This window comes from Dunckerocampus dactyliophorus, chromosome 12 (assembly GCF_027744805.1).
Source record: "Dunckerocampus dactyliophorus isolate RoL2022-P2 chromosome 12, RoL_Ddac_1.1, whole genome shotgun sequence".
Classification (NCBI taxonomy): Eukaryota; Metazoa; Chordata; class Actinopteri; order Syngnathiformes; family Syngnathidae; genus Dunckerocampus; species Dunckerocampus dactyliophorus.
This window is the reverse complement of record NC_072830.1, coordinates 20,541,359-20,557,811: the sequence shown is the minus strand read 5'-3', so window position 1 is coordinate 20,557,811 and position 16,453 is coordinate 20,541,359. Positions and strand designations below refer to the sequence as shown.

Sequence of the window (16,453 nt, the reverse complement as noted above, 5' to 3'; positions counted from 1 at the left end):
CTTCGGCCAAGGGGCGTTTTTTTTTTTTTTAGAACAGAATAACTTTTCATTTCTCACATTAGCTTGCTAGCAAAACAAACTACTGCACTGAACCTCTTCAAATCACTGTTCATTTTAGTTTTTAATTTCAGTAGCTATCTGTCAAAATAATCATAAAAATCAATGTTCTTAGTTGGTATAATTATCATGTTAGTTGTGGCTAATTATCATGTTAGTTGTGGCTAAATGCTAGCATTAGCTTGATAAAAAAGTTGTTCCCAAAGTAAATGTGAAGCTGTCACTGACCCATTTGGAGTAGAGGCACGTCTTTGGGCTCTTCTGAAAGCTGACAAACAAAATTTTTCGTTGGCATTGTTGGCCCTTTTTGGAGACTCTTTCAGACGACTTTATAGGCGGAATAAACTTGTCCTATGCGTGCAGTAATGAGCTGTCTCTTTTTATATTGTCAGAAGGCACAGAAAAGAGAAAGATATACATCATGTCTCACCTAAGGATTGTGGGAAATGGGCAAAATTCCCAAAAAAAGTGCAGTTTTCCTTTAAGGCTAGCAGTAATACTTTGCTTAAAATACGGTATTCAATTTATGTATTTATTTATGTTTATAAGAAAAGACGTGCCTCCCAGGTTTTTGCCATTCAGTCCAATATACAGTAGTTTAGGCCAATCACAAACAGATTTTATCATGTTTTACTTCTCCTCAAAGGCTATATTTCATGTAATGTCCTCACGTTTTCCCTGGGGAATCCGCTGACGTCCTTTGGGGGGGCCCAATCATTGATGACATTTGACCTTTCATGACCAAATCTATCGCCCGCTGGGTCATCAATCACGGTAATGAGAAACGGGAGGAACGAGGCTGATGACTCCCAATACCACAAGGCTAGATAATGCCATTACACAATTGAAATTGTAGTGTTTGACTGTAAAGTATATCACAAGAGAGGAGAATAGGTGATGTGCATGCGGGCAGTAATAGAGCACAATAACTCCCCAGACTAAAATCTGCCTTCATAGAGATAATTAAAACTGCATGAATGCTTGTATTTGTTGTAATTATTTGTCAAAATGCTCACACCTATTTTGTTGCTTGTGCTATTATTTTTCTGATAAATACACCACATATCGGCACTGTTACTAAACCCCAAAGTTGTACTCCAAAGGTCGGACTGACTTTGTGTTCTGGCACAGCTCAATGCACTCTGTAACCTTAGGGTGCTTGGCTGAATCACCACCAAATTTGCTACACACTTTTAGGTAAAATTTTAAAAACATGACCGCCGTCCAACAAAACTGTCACGTTCCACTTTGTGCCCCTACTGTTTTTGCCCTTTGTCCTGCCCTCCTCTATTTCTTACTTTTTCAAAAGCCGTCTCTCCGGCTGGAGGCAGGACAGCTTCTCCAAGGTGCTTTCCCCTAATTTGTCCACCAGCCCCCTTTGTTAGTTTAACCCTCTATAGACTTTATTAAGGAACTTTCTACCTGCACAACTGCCTCATACCCCTGCCTCTGGGGTCCAGCACTTGTCTGCACATAACAGAATAGCCCACCGCATTATGGACCCCGCAGAGGTGGACACCAACAGGCTAGCGCTCTGCAACTTCATCAGCATCAGCAAGCAGGAGGAGCAGTTTGACGCCCTGAGCATGGCTGACTGACAAGACGCCCGGTTGGAGGCCCTCGAGACCCAGCTCAAAACCCTCCTGTTGGTGCTACGGCTAGATGCCTTATCCACAGCGCTTCCTGTCACTAGTCATTTCACCGAACCGCGCTACCCCCTCTGCTGCCATTTGTCAAAGCCAGAACGGATCTATGCCGACTCATGTGACGTTCGAAACTTCGTGACTCTGTGCGAATTGCATTTAGAACTCCAGGCTGTTGCGTTTTGCTCTGAGCGAGCCGGTGTGCCCATTGTAACCTCATACCTGACTGGTATAAGTGTAGCTTTGGCCACGTCATAGAACCTCCATTTAGTCACCTGCTCATCTTGCCCCACCTATGCCAAGGCCATGGAGCAGATCTTCCAGCGGATTTATCCAGGACGAGGCAGCACAGTCACTACTTAGGCTGCGCAAACGGCGGCACAGAGTATCTGACTACGCCATCAAGTTCCGCACTCACTTGCTATGCTGAACATGTACCGGGTTACCATTTTTCTAATAGACGTTTGCATGTTGTCCAAAGCATTGCAAACACAACCCATAGGGGGCACCACCAACGTCACCAAATGAGTTCACTACATTGTACAAAATCATCAATGTGATGAAGTAGGTAGTTTATTAAGCTATTGGGCACAAGGGACCACAACACCAGCAGATAACGATCTGTGTCATAAAGGACCCTGACATTTAAGTCAGCGGCTGACTGATGTGCACTTATCAGACACACACACACACAAATTAAGCACTGAGCTGTATCTTAGATGAGACACCTTGTGTGGTGGGCACACATGGGCTAGTTAAAGGCATCTTCTGTCTCTCGCCAACAGTGAGGTTGCCAACCCGTTGATTGTGATCGACCAGTAGATCGTTACCGGTAGATCCCAGCAATATCTAACAGTGATGTGATAATTAGGGTTGGGCACCGTTTGAATTTTAACGATTCCAGCTCTGATTCTAATTTTGCGTTCTGATTCCAATGCTTTAAGAGGCAGGATCATAAAAGTTTGCATGGTTTAAATGAAGGCGCTAAACCTCATCTTTATGGATGAAATGTCCCCTTAAGTGTTTTAAAAGATATTAACTGTATTTTCACAAAACATATTTACTTTTAAGCTCATGAAAAAACACTTCCACATATGCTGTTTATGTGTTAGTGTGTGATGCCGCGGGCACATAAACATGCACTAACCTGGTTGCAGAATATCAATCAATCAATATCAATCAACCCATCAATTTATTTGTATAGTGCCAAATGACAAAAGCAGTTATCTCATGGGACATGACACATGGAGGTCACATTCATAAATGAAAAACAGAGAACCATCTGAAACCTCACATGAGCAAGTACTTGGTGACAGACGCAAAGGAAAAACTCCCTCTAGGGAAGAAACCTTGACCAGAACCCAGGCTCTGTGGGGTGGCTGTCTGTCTCGACCGGTTGGGTTAAGATATAAAAACAGTAGAAAGGTAGATGGTAGATCAAGCAAGAAGTCTTAGTCTTAATCCAAGGAACATAGAGTGTTTCTGATACATATCAGCGAATTAGGGCTCAGTTCGAACTATAAGCCATCTTCACCACTTGGAGCGATGTTCCCACTAGCCTCCTGGAAACACTCGCATCAAGCATGCCCAAACCCATTTTTGAAGTGATTAACATGAACGGTGGAGCTACTCATTACCGAGTCCTACTAAGAACATTTTTGGTCTGGTTTGGAGAGTTTTTTGTTTTTTTGAGCGATGGTCTTAAACCTTTGATCAGCTGAAAAACAACCTATTTCAGTTTAATTGTTGTTTTCAATAACTTACTTTTTCAAAATGCTTTTTGCATATTGTAGCTCTACTTAAAACCTCATTAAAGCCCCGGTCACACCGCTCGAACTTTGCTGTAGCGTCCCTGGAACGGTGAAAAAAATTCATCACCGCTCGTAACCGCGCACCACCGTTTAACAGCAGTTGGCCCCCGTTAAGGCAACACCATATACACTCGGCCACCGCTGATGGTCCCTCCTACCGCTCCGAAAGTTTTGAGCTGCACAAAATATTGCCAGCGGTGAGGAGCAGGCAATTTTCCGTTACGGCAAAGTTCATCACCGCTCCAACAATGCCCAGTCAAAGTTTGGCGCCGCTAGACGGAAGTTCGTGGACGCTTGGGTCGGCTACGCCAACGCAGAAATCTTGAACGCTGGACCACTACTGCTTCGCCAGCTTTGCCCAGGCGGTGATTAAATGATTTATTTGTCATGCGTTGAGATTTCACACTTTGTTCTACAGTCCTTGTCGTCCTGGCCGAGACCGGGGATCTTGGGCTCAAAAGCAAGCAGATCGATGCCTCCTCATGAAAGTTATGGGCACTACTATTGAGAAAACACCCATTTTTTCAGAGTCCAAACCAATGGCCTGACATAAAGGAATGACAAACAGGTGTGAGACAACACAAATGAGGTTGCAAGGGAGGACAGATGGCAGCATACAGAGCACTATTTAACCCAAGAAAAGAGGAGAATGGTGAAATGAAAGCAGTGGTGAATATCATGATCTGGAAAGTACACTGTGAGAAGGAACATGATCGTGGAAATCAAGCTATTTCACAAAGTAGCTCAAATAGGATACATAGGAGACAAACTGTCTCCCAATTTGTTAACTTCTATACACTGCTTTGAGTCATTTCTTTCAATTACTATAAGACTTGGAAAGCAGGGCTGCCTTAAGCACACTGACAGCCAGGATAAACGCAAAAGCAATGCTTCTCAATATGGCTCACGTGCAGGGAGTCTAATATCATGCCACAGCTATGCATCACTGCTTAGCTTTAAAATGACGTTGGCGGGGGGAGCGTCAAGTCTCCGTAGGCTAGTTTGAGCAATGGAATCCCCTGCAGGGGAAATCGGTTATAGAGGAGGCAAAGTCAGGCAGATGATGAGAATGACAGCTAATGGCGACACTCGGGCTTAAGACCAGGAAGAACACTCTAGTGGCCGCAACATTAGGTACACCTGTATCTAACTATATCTACGAGCATAAGAACTATACTGAGGGGTGTGATACTCTATATTGTAAAAAAAAGGTGGTGCATTATACAGTCAGGTAGGCTACATAGCAGGGTCCTCATCTATAAAGCTTGCGTACACACAAAATGGGGCCAAAAAGTTGCATAAGCCGTTTTCCACGCAAAGTATGTTACCTATAAAAACACAACTTGACATGAGAATGTGCACACCGCTACGCCACCTTTGTAGTTGGCGTAAGCACCTTTTGGAGACATGGCAAAAAGGCGACGCACATTCGAAGTGGTGAAGTGAAATCATATGTTAGAAATAAACATACAATGGATGCCAGTACAGATTCATCCGTCATTGCATGACAACATCATGCCGTTATTGACTTAAAACATTTGTGGGAAGTGTTGCTATTTTGATGGATATCATTTGGCATTTATCATTTGGCATTTATCACAAACAGCATTACGCACGAGCGTGTAGTATCCAGACTAAAAAACACAACACATCACTTGAATACCTCATTTTATTTTATAAATCATGACAATATGTGTTCGACTAATATTAATTATAAAAAACATAAGGGTGTCAAATAATTCTAGGGTTTAAGTTAATAAGACTCAGAGCTAATATGTCCTTACTGCTTTGTTTCTCACTTCTTTTACATTTAATTAAAAAATAAGACAGTTTTTCACTGCATATGTCAAGTATGTCATCAATAGCAACATTTATTTACCATGCCTAGCCTTTATTTGTGTGGTTAGCATCAGGGCCGTGTGTGTAAACTTACTCTTTCCTTTTCCACAATTGATGGGCTTTTCTTTGTGCTTAGAAATAACATACATGAGTTCCTCATAAAAGAATTATAATATACCTAATATTTTGATGGTGTGAATGTCATCATCAAGTTAAGTATTTTAAAACCTATCCGTCTGGAATTACAGCAAATAATTTTCGACATAACATCATCCCTGTTTTTGAGTCACTGCGTCCAGCTTTAAATGAAACAGATTTTGTGAAGCTTATATTCATCTAAAATGCGGTATCAATTCGGAAAAATGTAGAAACATACTCAGTAAAAATGGAAATGTGTGCCTTGATATCCGACCCCCCTTTTTAATTTTATTTTTTTTTTAAGTTCTGCCATGGTGCGCCCCGTTCCACTGACGCTGTTGACAGCGGACGCCACTGCTGTGTCCTCCAAATATGTTTTTGCGGGCTTCCAGCTCTCCAACTAAGATTTCCGCCTCAGTTTTGGTGAAGTTTCGCTTCTTTGTCGTCGGCTTCTCAGCAGCCTTGATTCAGGAGAACCGAGTGAAATACAATCAAAAGGTCATTAAATATGGACGCCGCATTCATGAGCCACTTTGCATTGACCATTTATGGCGAATTGAAGGCGGCGTGGAGAGGGCGTGACAGCAAGACATTTGAACAGCAGGTGAAGCACAAATTGCGTGAATGTGTGCGTACCCCACTTTTCTTAGGTCTGAAATTTTTTGTCCGTACGCACATTTTGGGACTTTTAGTCAGATTTCTACGCAGTTTCATAGGTGAGGCCCCAGGACAACTACAGTACTCTCTTTTACCGTCTACTGTCTTTTTAAAGGTCCCATATTGGACTAAACTATTTGGATATGTTATATAAGTCTCAGAAGTAACACAATAGTGCATTTCAAGTGTGTTGCCCAAAATCAAACTAACTAGTTTGAAGAGCTCCAGGCTTTATTTTAAGATGTGTGGCAACACCTGTTTTTTTTTTTTTTTAATCCAAAGCTGTTCTCTGTGAAGCGGTGGATGAATACACAGGGCGGCCTCATCTAGCTAGGGTGGGTTAGAGGTGGTATCATGTCCACGAGGAATGAGGTTTTTCCTTTCATGAGGTCAAGAAAACCCAAAACTTTAAAAATTGACCGTTTTAGCACATCTTCTCTCAAAAGTGGAGCCAACAAGTGAGGGGAATAATTTGGTGCTCATAAACAGGCTCTAGAGACACATATTACTGGAAGAACATCATTCAAAAAGCATTTGGCACAACCAGGGACCTTTCATTCATTCCCAATTTCAAGTGATAAAATCACTGTAAACAACAAAAATCATTTGTGACTCATTGTAAAAGTTCACTAATGGAATCACTCCTATTCATGTACTTCGCAGAAAGAAGACAAATAAGAATTACTCAGAATGTTTACTCTGCCAGTTGTTTAGGCAGAATTCCAAGGCTAAACTGCTTCTGGCCAATGAGGAAAAATGCATATGCCAGCCTAACACACACTAAGAATATTACTCCAAAAACGTCCCAATAGGGATTACGACACACATTTACGTCATTGTATCACTGCTCTGTATTAAATATAAAACACATCACTGTGCATTGGAAAGCATCTCCAAAGAGCCTTTGGGTTGTTCGCATTTGACCAGTAAAAATAAATGTGGCAACATCAGAAGAACAGCAAGAGATGAGCATTGAGCATTGTTATCTTTACAAAACAGAATTATTGACACATTTTGGATCCCATTAGATTGTGCAAGTGTACCTACCGAGAACGTTTAAGGCATTCTTCTGGAGTTTCATAGACAAACTCCCAACATGGAGCAATACAAAACCTCCAGAAATAAAAGAGAATCCTTACTCTCATCAGGGTTTGGTGATGCAAGGATGGCGCTGTGTTTCCTCTTCACCTCCTCCACTTTATCTGCCAGAGACTCGATGAAACCTCGGATCTCCTCCACCTGTCAAGAGATGGAGAGAGCATGAAGCCCTTTAGAAGCGCTCTGCACACAGAAACGGGAAGCACCATAAATTATGCAAAACGTAAGTTGTTATCATATTAGCTAAAATGAAAGCATTTCTTAATATGCATCACTTCTCGGACACGTGCCAGAGGTTAGGACAATCTCCCAGAATGTGAATTTGAATTTCAAACTGCAGCCAATACAAAGTTTTATTCAGAGTGAAATGACAACACCAGGCAGCTAACATCAATTGAAATGAATGGACATCACGTAACAGCTGTGTTGTTCTTAGTCATCCATATGGATGAGTCTCCTGAATCACCGACCAAAGCTACGTTTGTTGCACTGACAGGAAACCACTGGACAGCAGTAAGCAACCATACATTTATCTCAAAACAAAATTCTAGCCAATTGTAGGACTTCAATAGATAAAAATCTACTCAAAAGAGATAGTTGGAATTTTTTGACATGAAGTTGTAGGACATCCCCATCAGCAGTGGACTACATCAACAGTGACTTACCTCCCCAGTTGGTATCGTGAGTCCGGTTCTGGTCGGAGATCCGTGATGAGGAAGGTAGTTCCGCTTAGTTGCTGGGTCCATTTAAGTAAAGAGTTTGGCTTCTCAAAACAATGTGTTCAAAAGAGTAATACATTTGCGTCACAAAAATGCCTCCTCAAAAAAAAAAAAAAAAAAAAAAATCTGACCTCCCAAATCGCTCAGCGTAGAGTTAGTCTCCCGCTGTATCCCTGCACACTGTCGCCTGTCCATTCCTGTGTACGTGATGAAGATGCCCACATCTTCTGATCACTCTTTTGAACGCATATTGTTTTGAGAAGCCAAACTCCTTACTTAAATGGCGCCAGCAACTACGCAGGACTACGTTCCTCGTCACAGATCTCCGACCAGAACCGGACTCACTGGACCAACTGGGGAGGTAAGTCACTGTTGATGTAGTACACTGCTGATGGGGATGTCATGCAACTTCATGTCAACTTCATTTAAACAAATTGTTAAATATCAAAATGGTCTTTGATTTTCACTATGCGGCCCTCGATGGAAAAAGTTTGGACACCCGTACTCTCACCTCTCTTCATGCTCAACCTGATGATGCAAGTATGAAGTGAACAGATGCAAGACTAGCTGGGGCCCCCAGGCCTTCTAATCATTCATTAGCAGACCAGAGTAAAACAAGACAGATGTCATTTGTCTTGCTGCTCCTGTGACTTCATTAGCAGGGTTTAGACGAGACTTATTGGTGCAGGAAGTGCAGGAAACAAGGTAGTGGCGGATATCAAAGTGCAAGTACATGTGAAATTCTAGTTTGTTGTATGTCTGCAGGCGTGTGCACTTTCCCACCGCGGCTGATGTTGTTTTTCACCCACACTAATTAAATTTGCTCTTGTTGTCTTAAGACAGCCACACCGTGACTCACCGATACATGAGATAGCTTCATGTGTTCCATCCTCTGCTCACTAACCGCCTCCTCCTCATCATCTTTATCTTCTTATCAAACTGGCACAGATTGTTGCCTTTTAATGTTTATTATCTCTCCAACTCTGTTCCATGCAGCCTCCGCCTCTCCCCAGTGGCCAATTAAGAGAGATCCAATCAGGGGCTAATCAAAGAGATAATAGGATATTAATGTGCCAGGCTGAGAATGCTGTGGAATGTACGGGTGGAGGAGAGAGGATAAAGGTCAGCTTAAAATGAAAATGTCAAATGTGTGATTCGTGAGGGAAGATGTTAAGAGAACAGGTGCTCAGGCAGAGCCCAGCCATTTTGGCAAGGGGGTGAGATGAAAGCGGTGATTGATGAAGAGCAATGACATGTGACCTGCTGCTAGTGCAGCTGTTGCCTGAGCCGGAGGCAAAAGAGCTGGTGATGAACAGGGCAAAGAGGAGAATGACTGGCTGGGCTGTCAAAGCAGGGTGTTTGTGCCAGCTGATGCTGTGAGTTCAAAGTAGTACGAGTGTGTGACGTGGTCAAACAAGCCCATCAGCAATGTTGCCTCTCAGATGCGCGTCTGTGCAATCGTGCACTGGTCCCGCATTGTCAGCGCACAGCAAATCTATGCAGCACACAAAGTAAAACTCAACCTGAACTGTAAATTTTTTGCTATTTTATTGTTCATTTTGGACATTCAACACACTCACGCAGTACATTACAACAGAGAGACACTTTTGAACATCGGCAGGGTTCACCATGAACCTTCATTTAGCCTCTCAGACTTTGCCTTTCTTCTGCGCCGGGAGAACGCAGCAGCCTGCGGACCTGGTGAGCTGAATACCCGGCGAGCAAAGCATCCGAAGCGTAAACGAGGCAAGCGAGCCGGCCTGCATGCTAGGCTAAAAGCTAGAGCGACGAGGCCACCGCTACCAAGCCTGCTGCTAGCCAACGTCCGCTCTCTTGAAAACAAGATGGACGAACTACGAGCAAGGATTACAGCTCAACGTGAGATCAGGGAATGCTGTGTCCTCACCTTCACAGAAACCTGGCTGACGGAGGATATACCGGACTCGGCGATCCAGTTGGAATCATTTGCTGCTTACCGGGGAGATCGGACTTTAGCGTCTGGTAAACACAGAGGTGGCGGCGTCTGTGTTTACGTAAACAAACGGTGGTGCACAGACGTACAGACGATGGAAAAGCACTGCTCGCAGTACATTGAGCTGCTGATGGTGAAATGCAGACCTTTTTATTTGGCTCGTGAGCTTAGCGCTGTGTATTTAACTGCTGTCTACATCCCACCACGAGCTAACACTGCTAATGCACTAGGCCTCCTGCATGACATCATTGATAAACACGAGACCAAACACCCAGACGCTGTATTTATTATATCTGGCGATTTCAACCACTGTAACCTCAGGACTGTCCTCCCCAAATATTACCAGCATGTGAGCTTTCCCACAAGGGAAAATAACATCCTGGACCAAGTCTACTGCAACATGAAAGGTGCTTTGAAGGCTGTTCCAAGACCCCACTTTGGAAAGGCTGACCACATCTCTATATTCCTTTATCCAACATACAGACAACTTCTTAAAAAAGCTCCCCCTGTACGTACAGCAGTTAAAGTATGGAATGAAGAAACTGATCAAGTACTTCAGGACTGCTTTGGCTGCACAAACTGGGATGTGTTTAAAACTGCAGCGGGGAGGGAAGATTGTACTGTTGATTTGGATGAATATGCTTCTGCTGTTACTGGCTACATTAGCACATGTATTGAGACTGTTACCACCACCAAGTATTACAGAAAATACCCTAACCAAAAACAGTGGATGAACTGTGATGTAAGGGCTAAGCTACGTGCTCGTTCGACTGCATTTGTCATGGGCACCGCTGATGACTACAAAAAGGCCAGATATGACCTGAGGAGGTCCATACGAGAGGCCAAAAGACAGTACAGACAGAAGCTGGAGGGCTACTATTCCACCTCAGACCCTCGGCGCATGTGGGCGGGGCTCCAGCACATCACAGACTATCGACAGCAGAGTAGCGTAGCCACGTCCAGCCAAACCACACTTCCTGATGAGTTGAATGAGTTCTATGCCCGCTTTGACACCCAACCTCCTGATGAGCAGAGAGGGTGGCTGAACCTGGGGAGCACACAGGACTCACCTCTCATGGTGACATCAGCTGATGTGCGCAGGGTTCTAAACAAAACAAACCCACGAAAAGCAGCAGGGCCAGACAACATCTCAGGACGTGCACTTCGGGTTTGCTCATCAGAGCTAGCTGATGTGCTTGCTGACATATTTAACCTGTCGCTTGCACAAGCATCTGTACCGACCTGCTTTAAGTCCACCACCATAGTGCCCGTACCCAAGAAGAGCAACGTGACCTGCTTGAATGACTATCGCCCTATAGCACTCACTCCTATTGTTATGAAGTGCTTTGAAAGATTAGTCATGACCCACATCAAAAAGAGCATCCCGGCGGCAACCGTGGACCCTCTACAGTTTGCATATCGCCAGAACCGGTCCACGGATGATGCAGTCAACACTGCCATCCACACAGCCCTTTCTCACCTACAGGGCCAGGACACATATGTCAGAATGCTATTTATAGACTATAGCTCTGCTTTTAATACAGTCTGCCCCCACAAACTCACAGATAAGCTCCTCACACTTGGCCTGTCTCCCTCCCTCTGTAACTGGGTGTTTAACTTTCTCACAGGCAGGCCCCAGTCAGTCAGAGTCCACAACCGCACATCCAGCTCAAGAATTGTGAGCACTGGGACCCCACAGGGGTGTGTGCTGAGTCCACTCCTCTACACGCTCTGGGGTCCGTGCTGAGTCCACTCCTCTACACGCTCTTCACCTACGATTGTGTGGCCTCCCAGAACAACACCAGCATCATTAAATTTGCAGATGACACTACAGTCATCGGACTGATCACTGGTGGTGTTGAAACATCATACAGAAGAGAGGTGGCGGACCTCATAGCTTGGTGTCGTGATAACAATCTCCTTCTCAATACAGATAAGACTAAAGAGATGATCATCGACCCAAGAACAAGGGAAAAGGAGCCGCATAGACCCCTGTTTATTGATGAGACTGAGGTGGAGAGGGTGAAAACCTTCAAGTTCCTTGGCACACACATCAGCGAGGACCTCACCTGGTCTCACAACACCCAACAAATTCTGAAGAAGTCCCAAAGGAGACTGTACTTCCTGAGAAGACTGAGGAAATTTGGCATGTCCACCACAATCCTGAGTTGCTTCTACAGATGCACTATCGAAAGTGTCCTTACCGCCTCCATCACTGTTTGGTACGGTAACTGTACAACACGTGATAGGAAGGCACTCCAGCGGGTGATCAAGACCTCACAGAACATTGTTGGGGCAGCCCTCCCCTCACTGCAAGACATTTATAAATCTAGAGTCCTACGCAGAACACACAACCTCATCAAGGACAGCACACATCCACAACACTCATTATTCACACTCCTACCGTCAGGCAGACGCTACAGGAGTTTGAAGTCCAGGACCACAAGGCTGGCAAACAGCTTTTACCCACAGGCCATCAGGCTCCTCAACGAAGCACTCGCACACGCCGCACGCAACACACGCACACACTCATAGCACTTTATTTATTTATTTGTATTATTTACTTGTATTAATGTCTCGTCTGTTGTTGTTGCTTAATTTATTGGTATATATGTTTATGTGTTTATGTTTCTTCTGTTCTTATTCTTTCATTTGTTTTCTTTCTTTTCTTGGGAGAATGAACAGAATAAGATTTTCATTGCATGGTATAACTGCTGTTGTACTATGCACATGACAATAAAACTCTCTTGAATCTTGAATCTTGAATCTTAAATAAACAGATCATTTATTCTGTACCATTTTGCAATGTAACTCTGTGTGACAGCGGACAACAAGCAGTAACAATGATGAGATCCTGATGGTGCGTATTTACTTACAAAGCCAATCAATTCATTAACAGCGCATTATGAAGTGCACGCCGCTGTTTTGCAAGTTAGCGTATCGCTAATGGCGAGCTAAATGCTGCTTGCTAACCCTGTATTATGGCAAAACGAACAGGCAGTACCACATCTACCCGCTTTGACAAAGTTACGAAAAAAAAGCAGTGTTTCTTCTAAGGTGGACTGGCTGTCGGAGTATGTGCAAACAGAAGAATAAGAGCTGACGCTGGGTGAGATTTTTCCTTTTCAAATGAGAAAGGGCTTCTCTGAAAAACATGCTGCACAGCCCAAGCAACAAGCCAGTTTTCTGTGTGAAAATTGTACACAGAAAACTGTAGACTGAATGTGTGGCTTAAAACGTACATCTAGTACTGGCGTGCTTTTATTTTGATGCCTGGACTTACCAAATACAGAACGTTTTACGCCGAGTTTGCCCGAGTTTTGCCAAAGGGACTGGAAGATGGTTGTTTTTTCCGGTTGACATTTTTTTTTAATTACACTTTTTTCATTTAGACAAAAGTAAACATATACAAGAAATATAACATCAATTTCAAGTAAATTTCCAGGATGCCAGAACAGGCTGCAGAAAAACAAAGGAAATTCAAAAATGTAATTACACAATGTAACAAAAGTAATGATGAAAGAAATGGAAAATGAAATGATAAACTAAGGGTCTCCTACAACATTCAGATCATTAATTGGATGAGATAGTTCCACGGCTTGTTTTGTCTGAGGTTGACAATAAAGAAAGCCACATTGTGAAATATACCTTGCTGTCACGATAATCCATACATCAATTAATTGAAAGATAAAAAAAGGTTGATAATTATGACGTCCTTGATACACTGAAATGTGCATGTATGCATGTGTTTCATCTGCTCATCTCTCTGTGCCACGACAAGCGGGTTCACTCTGCATCTGTCTGTGCACATTGCTTCTATAGTGGAATGATTGGAGAGAGTGGGCCCTCATGTCATTCAGCCTCTTTGTGGAGGCAGGGCTACTCGTAAGTGGAGTATAGAGGGTATAGCAGTTAGCTTCGTGAGGCAGCACACGCCAACATGAAGAAGGTGCAGAAGTGATGGTTTCTGAGGCAAATGCCACAGCCGACAGCCACAATTTTCACACCATTTTGGTTTTAAACAGAATCAACACGGTGAGCGCATGAACACCGACGACGGCCACGGACAGTTTTCTCAATCGGGGAAAAAAAGTACCGATGTAGGTGCCTCGGGGAGAGGAGCCTTCGTCCTGACAGTCCATGCTTACTTACTGAGGCGTTTGGTCTGCAAATATAAACAAAACAGTGCAAAATGGTGCGTGCTCACAAACAGTGTTGCACCCCTACTGAAGCCACATTTTTGTAGGAATTTCTAATTGCAGTCGTCCCACGTTTATCGTGGCTAATTGGTTCCAGACCCAACCGCAATAAGCGAACTTCCGCGAAGTAGGACTCAATATTAATAAATGGAATATTTTCATAGTTACGGTATAGAAAACCTGTTTCCAATCATCTAAATATGCTTTTTAACATTATTAGATCCCTCAAGACATGAAATAACGCCCATATAGTACCCTTTACATTTGTATTACCCAATATAGTAGCTATAATCAGACAAAATAAGACATATTAGGCATAAGTAAGATAAAAGACTCACACGTTAGCAGTTCCTTGCTTTTTTTCTGGACAGTGTACTACACAGTCTTAATGGCGGTATTGTCTACAGTGAGGTATGTACTGACTTTTGTGATACATTTTAGATTGTGCAAGTGTACCTCATTGTGTGTGTATATGCCTCTTTCAATATAAATATAATACCGTTATAAAGAAAACCTGTCTGGCAAGATTATCTTTGTTTTAGGGGCTTTGTGTCGTGCGTCATATTGAGAATCACATATTGCACACACGGCACTGTCAAAGCTGTGAAGTCAACACACCACCACACATAGCATGCTTGCACGTGCTCACACATGCAGGCTGAGCACCATTAAAAAAAAAAAAAAAAAAAAAAAAGAAGTGTGGCAGCGAGCATCCTGTGTCAGATGCCACATCTGCTGCTGAATGATATTGTAGAAGGTAAAGAATTCATTACAGCTACCATCTGCGGTCCCTGCCAGTATTGCTAAAAGTCAACAGACACGCTGGACAACTCGCTACACAAAAAGACATATACAGTCCAACATGGGCTCAACTGAACAGTTACATACAGTACTGTAAAATTAAGATCAAAATGGGAGAATCTATGCATCAAGGCAGGGGCTAGTGTTTTTCTGGAGCTTTAATGCCCACGAGCTCTAGCGACACATACATTATTACATTAACATGGGTGGAGTATGCCCATAACACTCTAGTGTGTTCTGCCACTGGTCTCTCTCCATTCCATGCGGTCCACGGCTGCCAGCCTCCACTATTCCCTCCCATGAGCCTGAATCTTTGGTCTCGTCAGGGGCCTCCTTTCTCCGCCGGGTCCATTACGTCTGGCATGACACACAGGCTGCTCTGTCCCACACTGCGAGGTGTAAACAGAAACTGGCAGATCGTCACCGCAATCCGGCGCCGGATTACCAACCTGGACAGAAGGTCTGGTTGTCATCCCGGTACCTGCCCGTGGCTGTTTAGTCCAAGAAGTTGGGTCCCTGCTTCGTTGGACCATACGAGGTGGTGCTTATGGTTGGCCCGGTCTCTGCCAAACTCAACATTCTACCTTCCCTCAAGACGCACCTGATGTTTCATGTGTCTCGTCTGAAGCCAGTCGCAGCCAGTGACCTTTGTCCGCCACCAGTGCCTCCTCCCCCTCCTCGGTTGGTTGATGGACACCCCACCTTTACGGCTAATACCATATTGGACGCCAGGAGACGGGGCAGGGGTGTGCAATACCTCATCGACTGAGAGGGTTACGGCCCCAAGGACCGTTCTTGAGTCTCTCGGTCGCTCATCCTCGATCCCACCCTCCTTTCTGATTTCTACCGAAAGTTCCCTGACAAACCGGGGGGGACTTCCATTTATGCTCCTCAGCTACTGTAGGAAGGCGTAGGAGTATTCCTCCATGTGGACGCTTCTGAACACGCTTCACATCAGCCGACTCTAGTCATTTATTTAGTGTCCCCTTGTTGTACTCTTATCATGTGCTAGCCTTCTTACCTGCTCGTCTCTCAGGTAGCTTTTAGTTCCTCTTTTTTGAACTAAGCTTGTTCCCTTTTTATCGCTGTACATTCGCACTCTTATTTTGCACTGTAGTTTTGAGTTGCTGTGTTTTTGGTTGCACAAGTGTTCCACGAACCAGGCGTGACACCGTTTGCGCATCGCCATTTTGTGATATGCAAAAGTGTGTCAGAAAGAGGATAAAAGAAATGGTGGAACTCACTTAACCTGCTGTGATTTCCCCAGTATAAAACACCTCATTGTGCACCAAGCGCAGTTTGCATCAAAAACGTGTACTTTGACCAACCAAAATTTTCATTTTAAAATGAAATTGGTTAGAAAAAAACATTAAAATTTTTGCTTGGTATGTCTCGTTTTCAGTACCTCTTTCAGGAGAATGAACATATCGCAATGTCAGGCCATAACGTCCATCGCTAATTGGAAATACATTTTTGTCAAATGGCAAAGCATCACATGAATTATAAAGAAAAAAATGAA

The 16,453-nt window shown here is 43.7% G+C and overlaps 1 protein-coding gene across 9 annotated transcripts in view; it reads right to left on the bottom strand.

Moving 5' to 3' along the window:
* Window positions 1-16,453, bottom strand: part of stx1a (syntaxin 1A (brain)) — a 65,639-nt gene that overhangs the window by 28,486 nt on the left and 20,700 nt on the right. For all 9 annotated transcript variants that reach the window (XR_008573096.1, XR_008573098.1, XR_008573097.1 and 6 more), the window contains exon 3: window positions 7,285-7,384. Coding sequence is in view for 5 of the 9 variants with exons in the window: in XM_054793536.1 (XP_054649511.1) it covers window positions 7,285-7,384 (100 nt within the window). In the remaining 4 variants the exon portion in view is untranslated. The remainder of the gene's footprint in view (window positions 1-7,284; window positions 7,385-16,453) is intronic.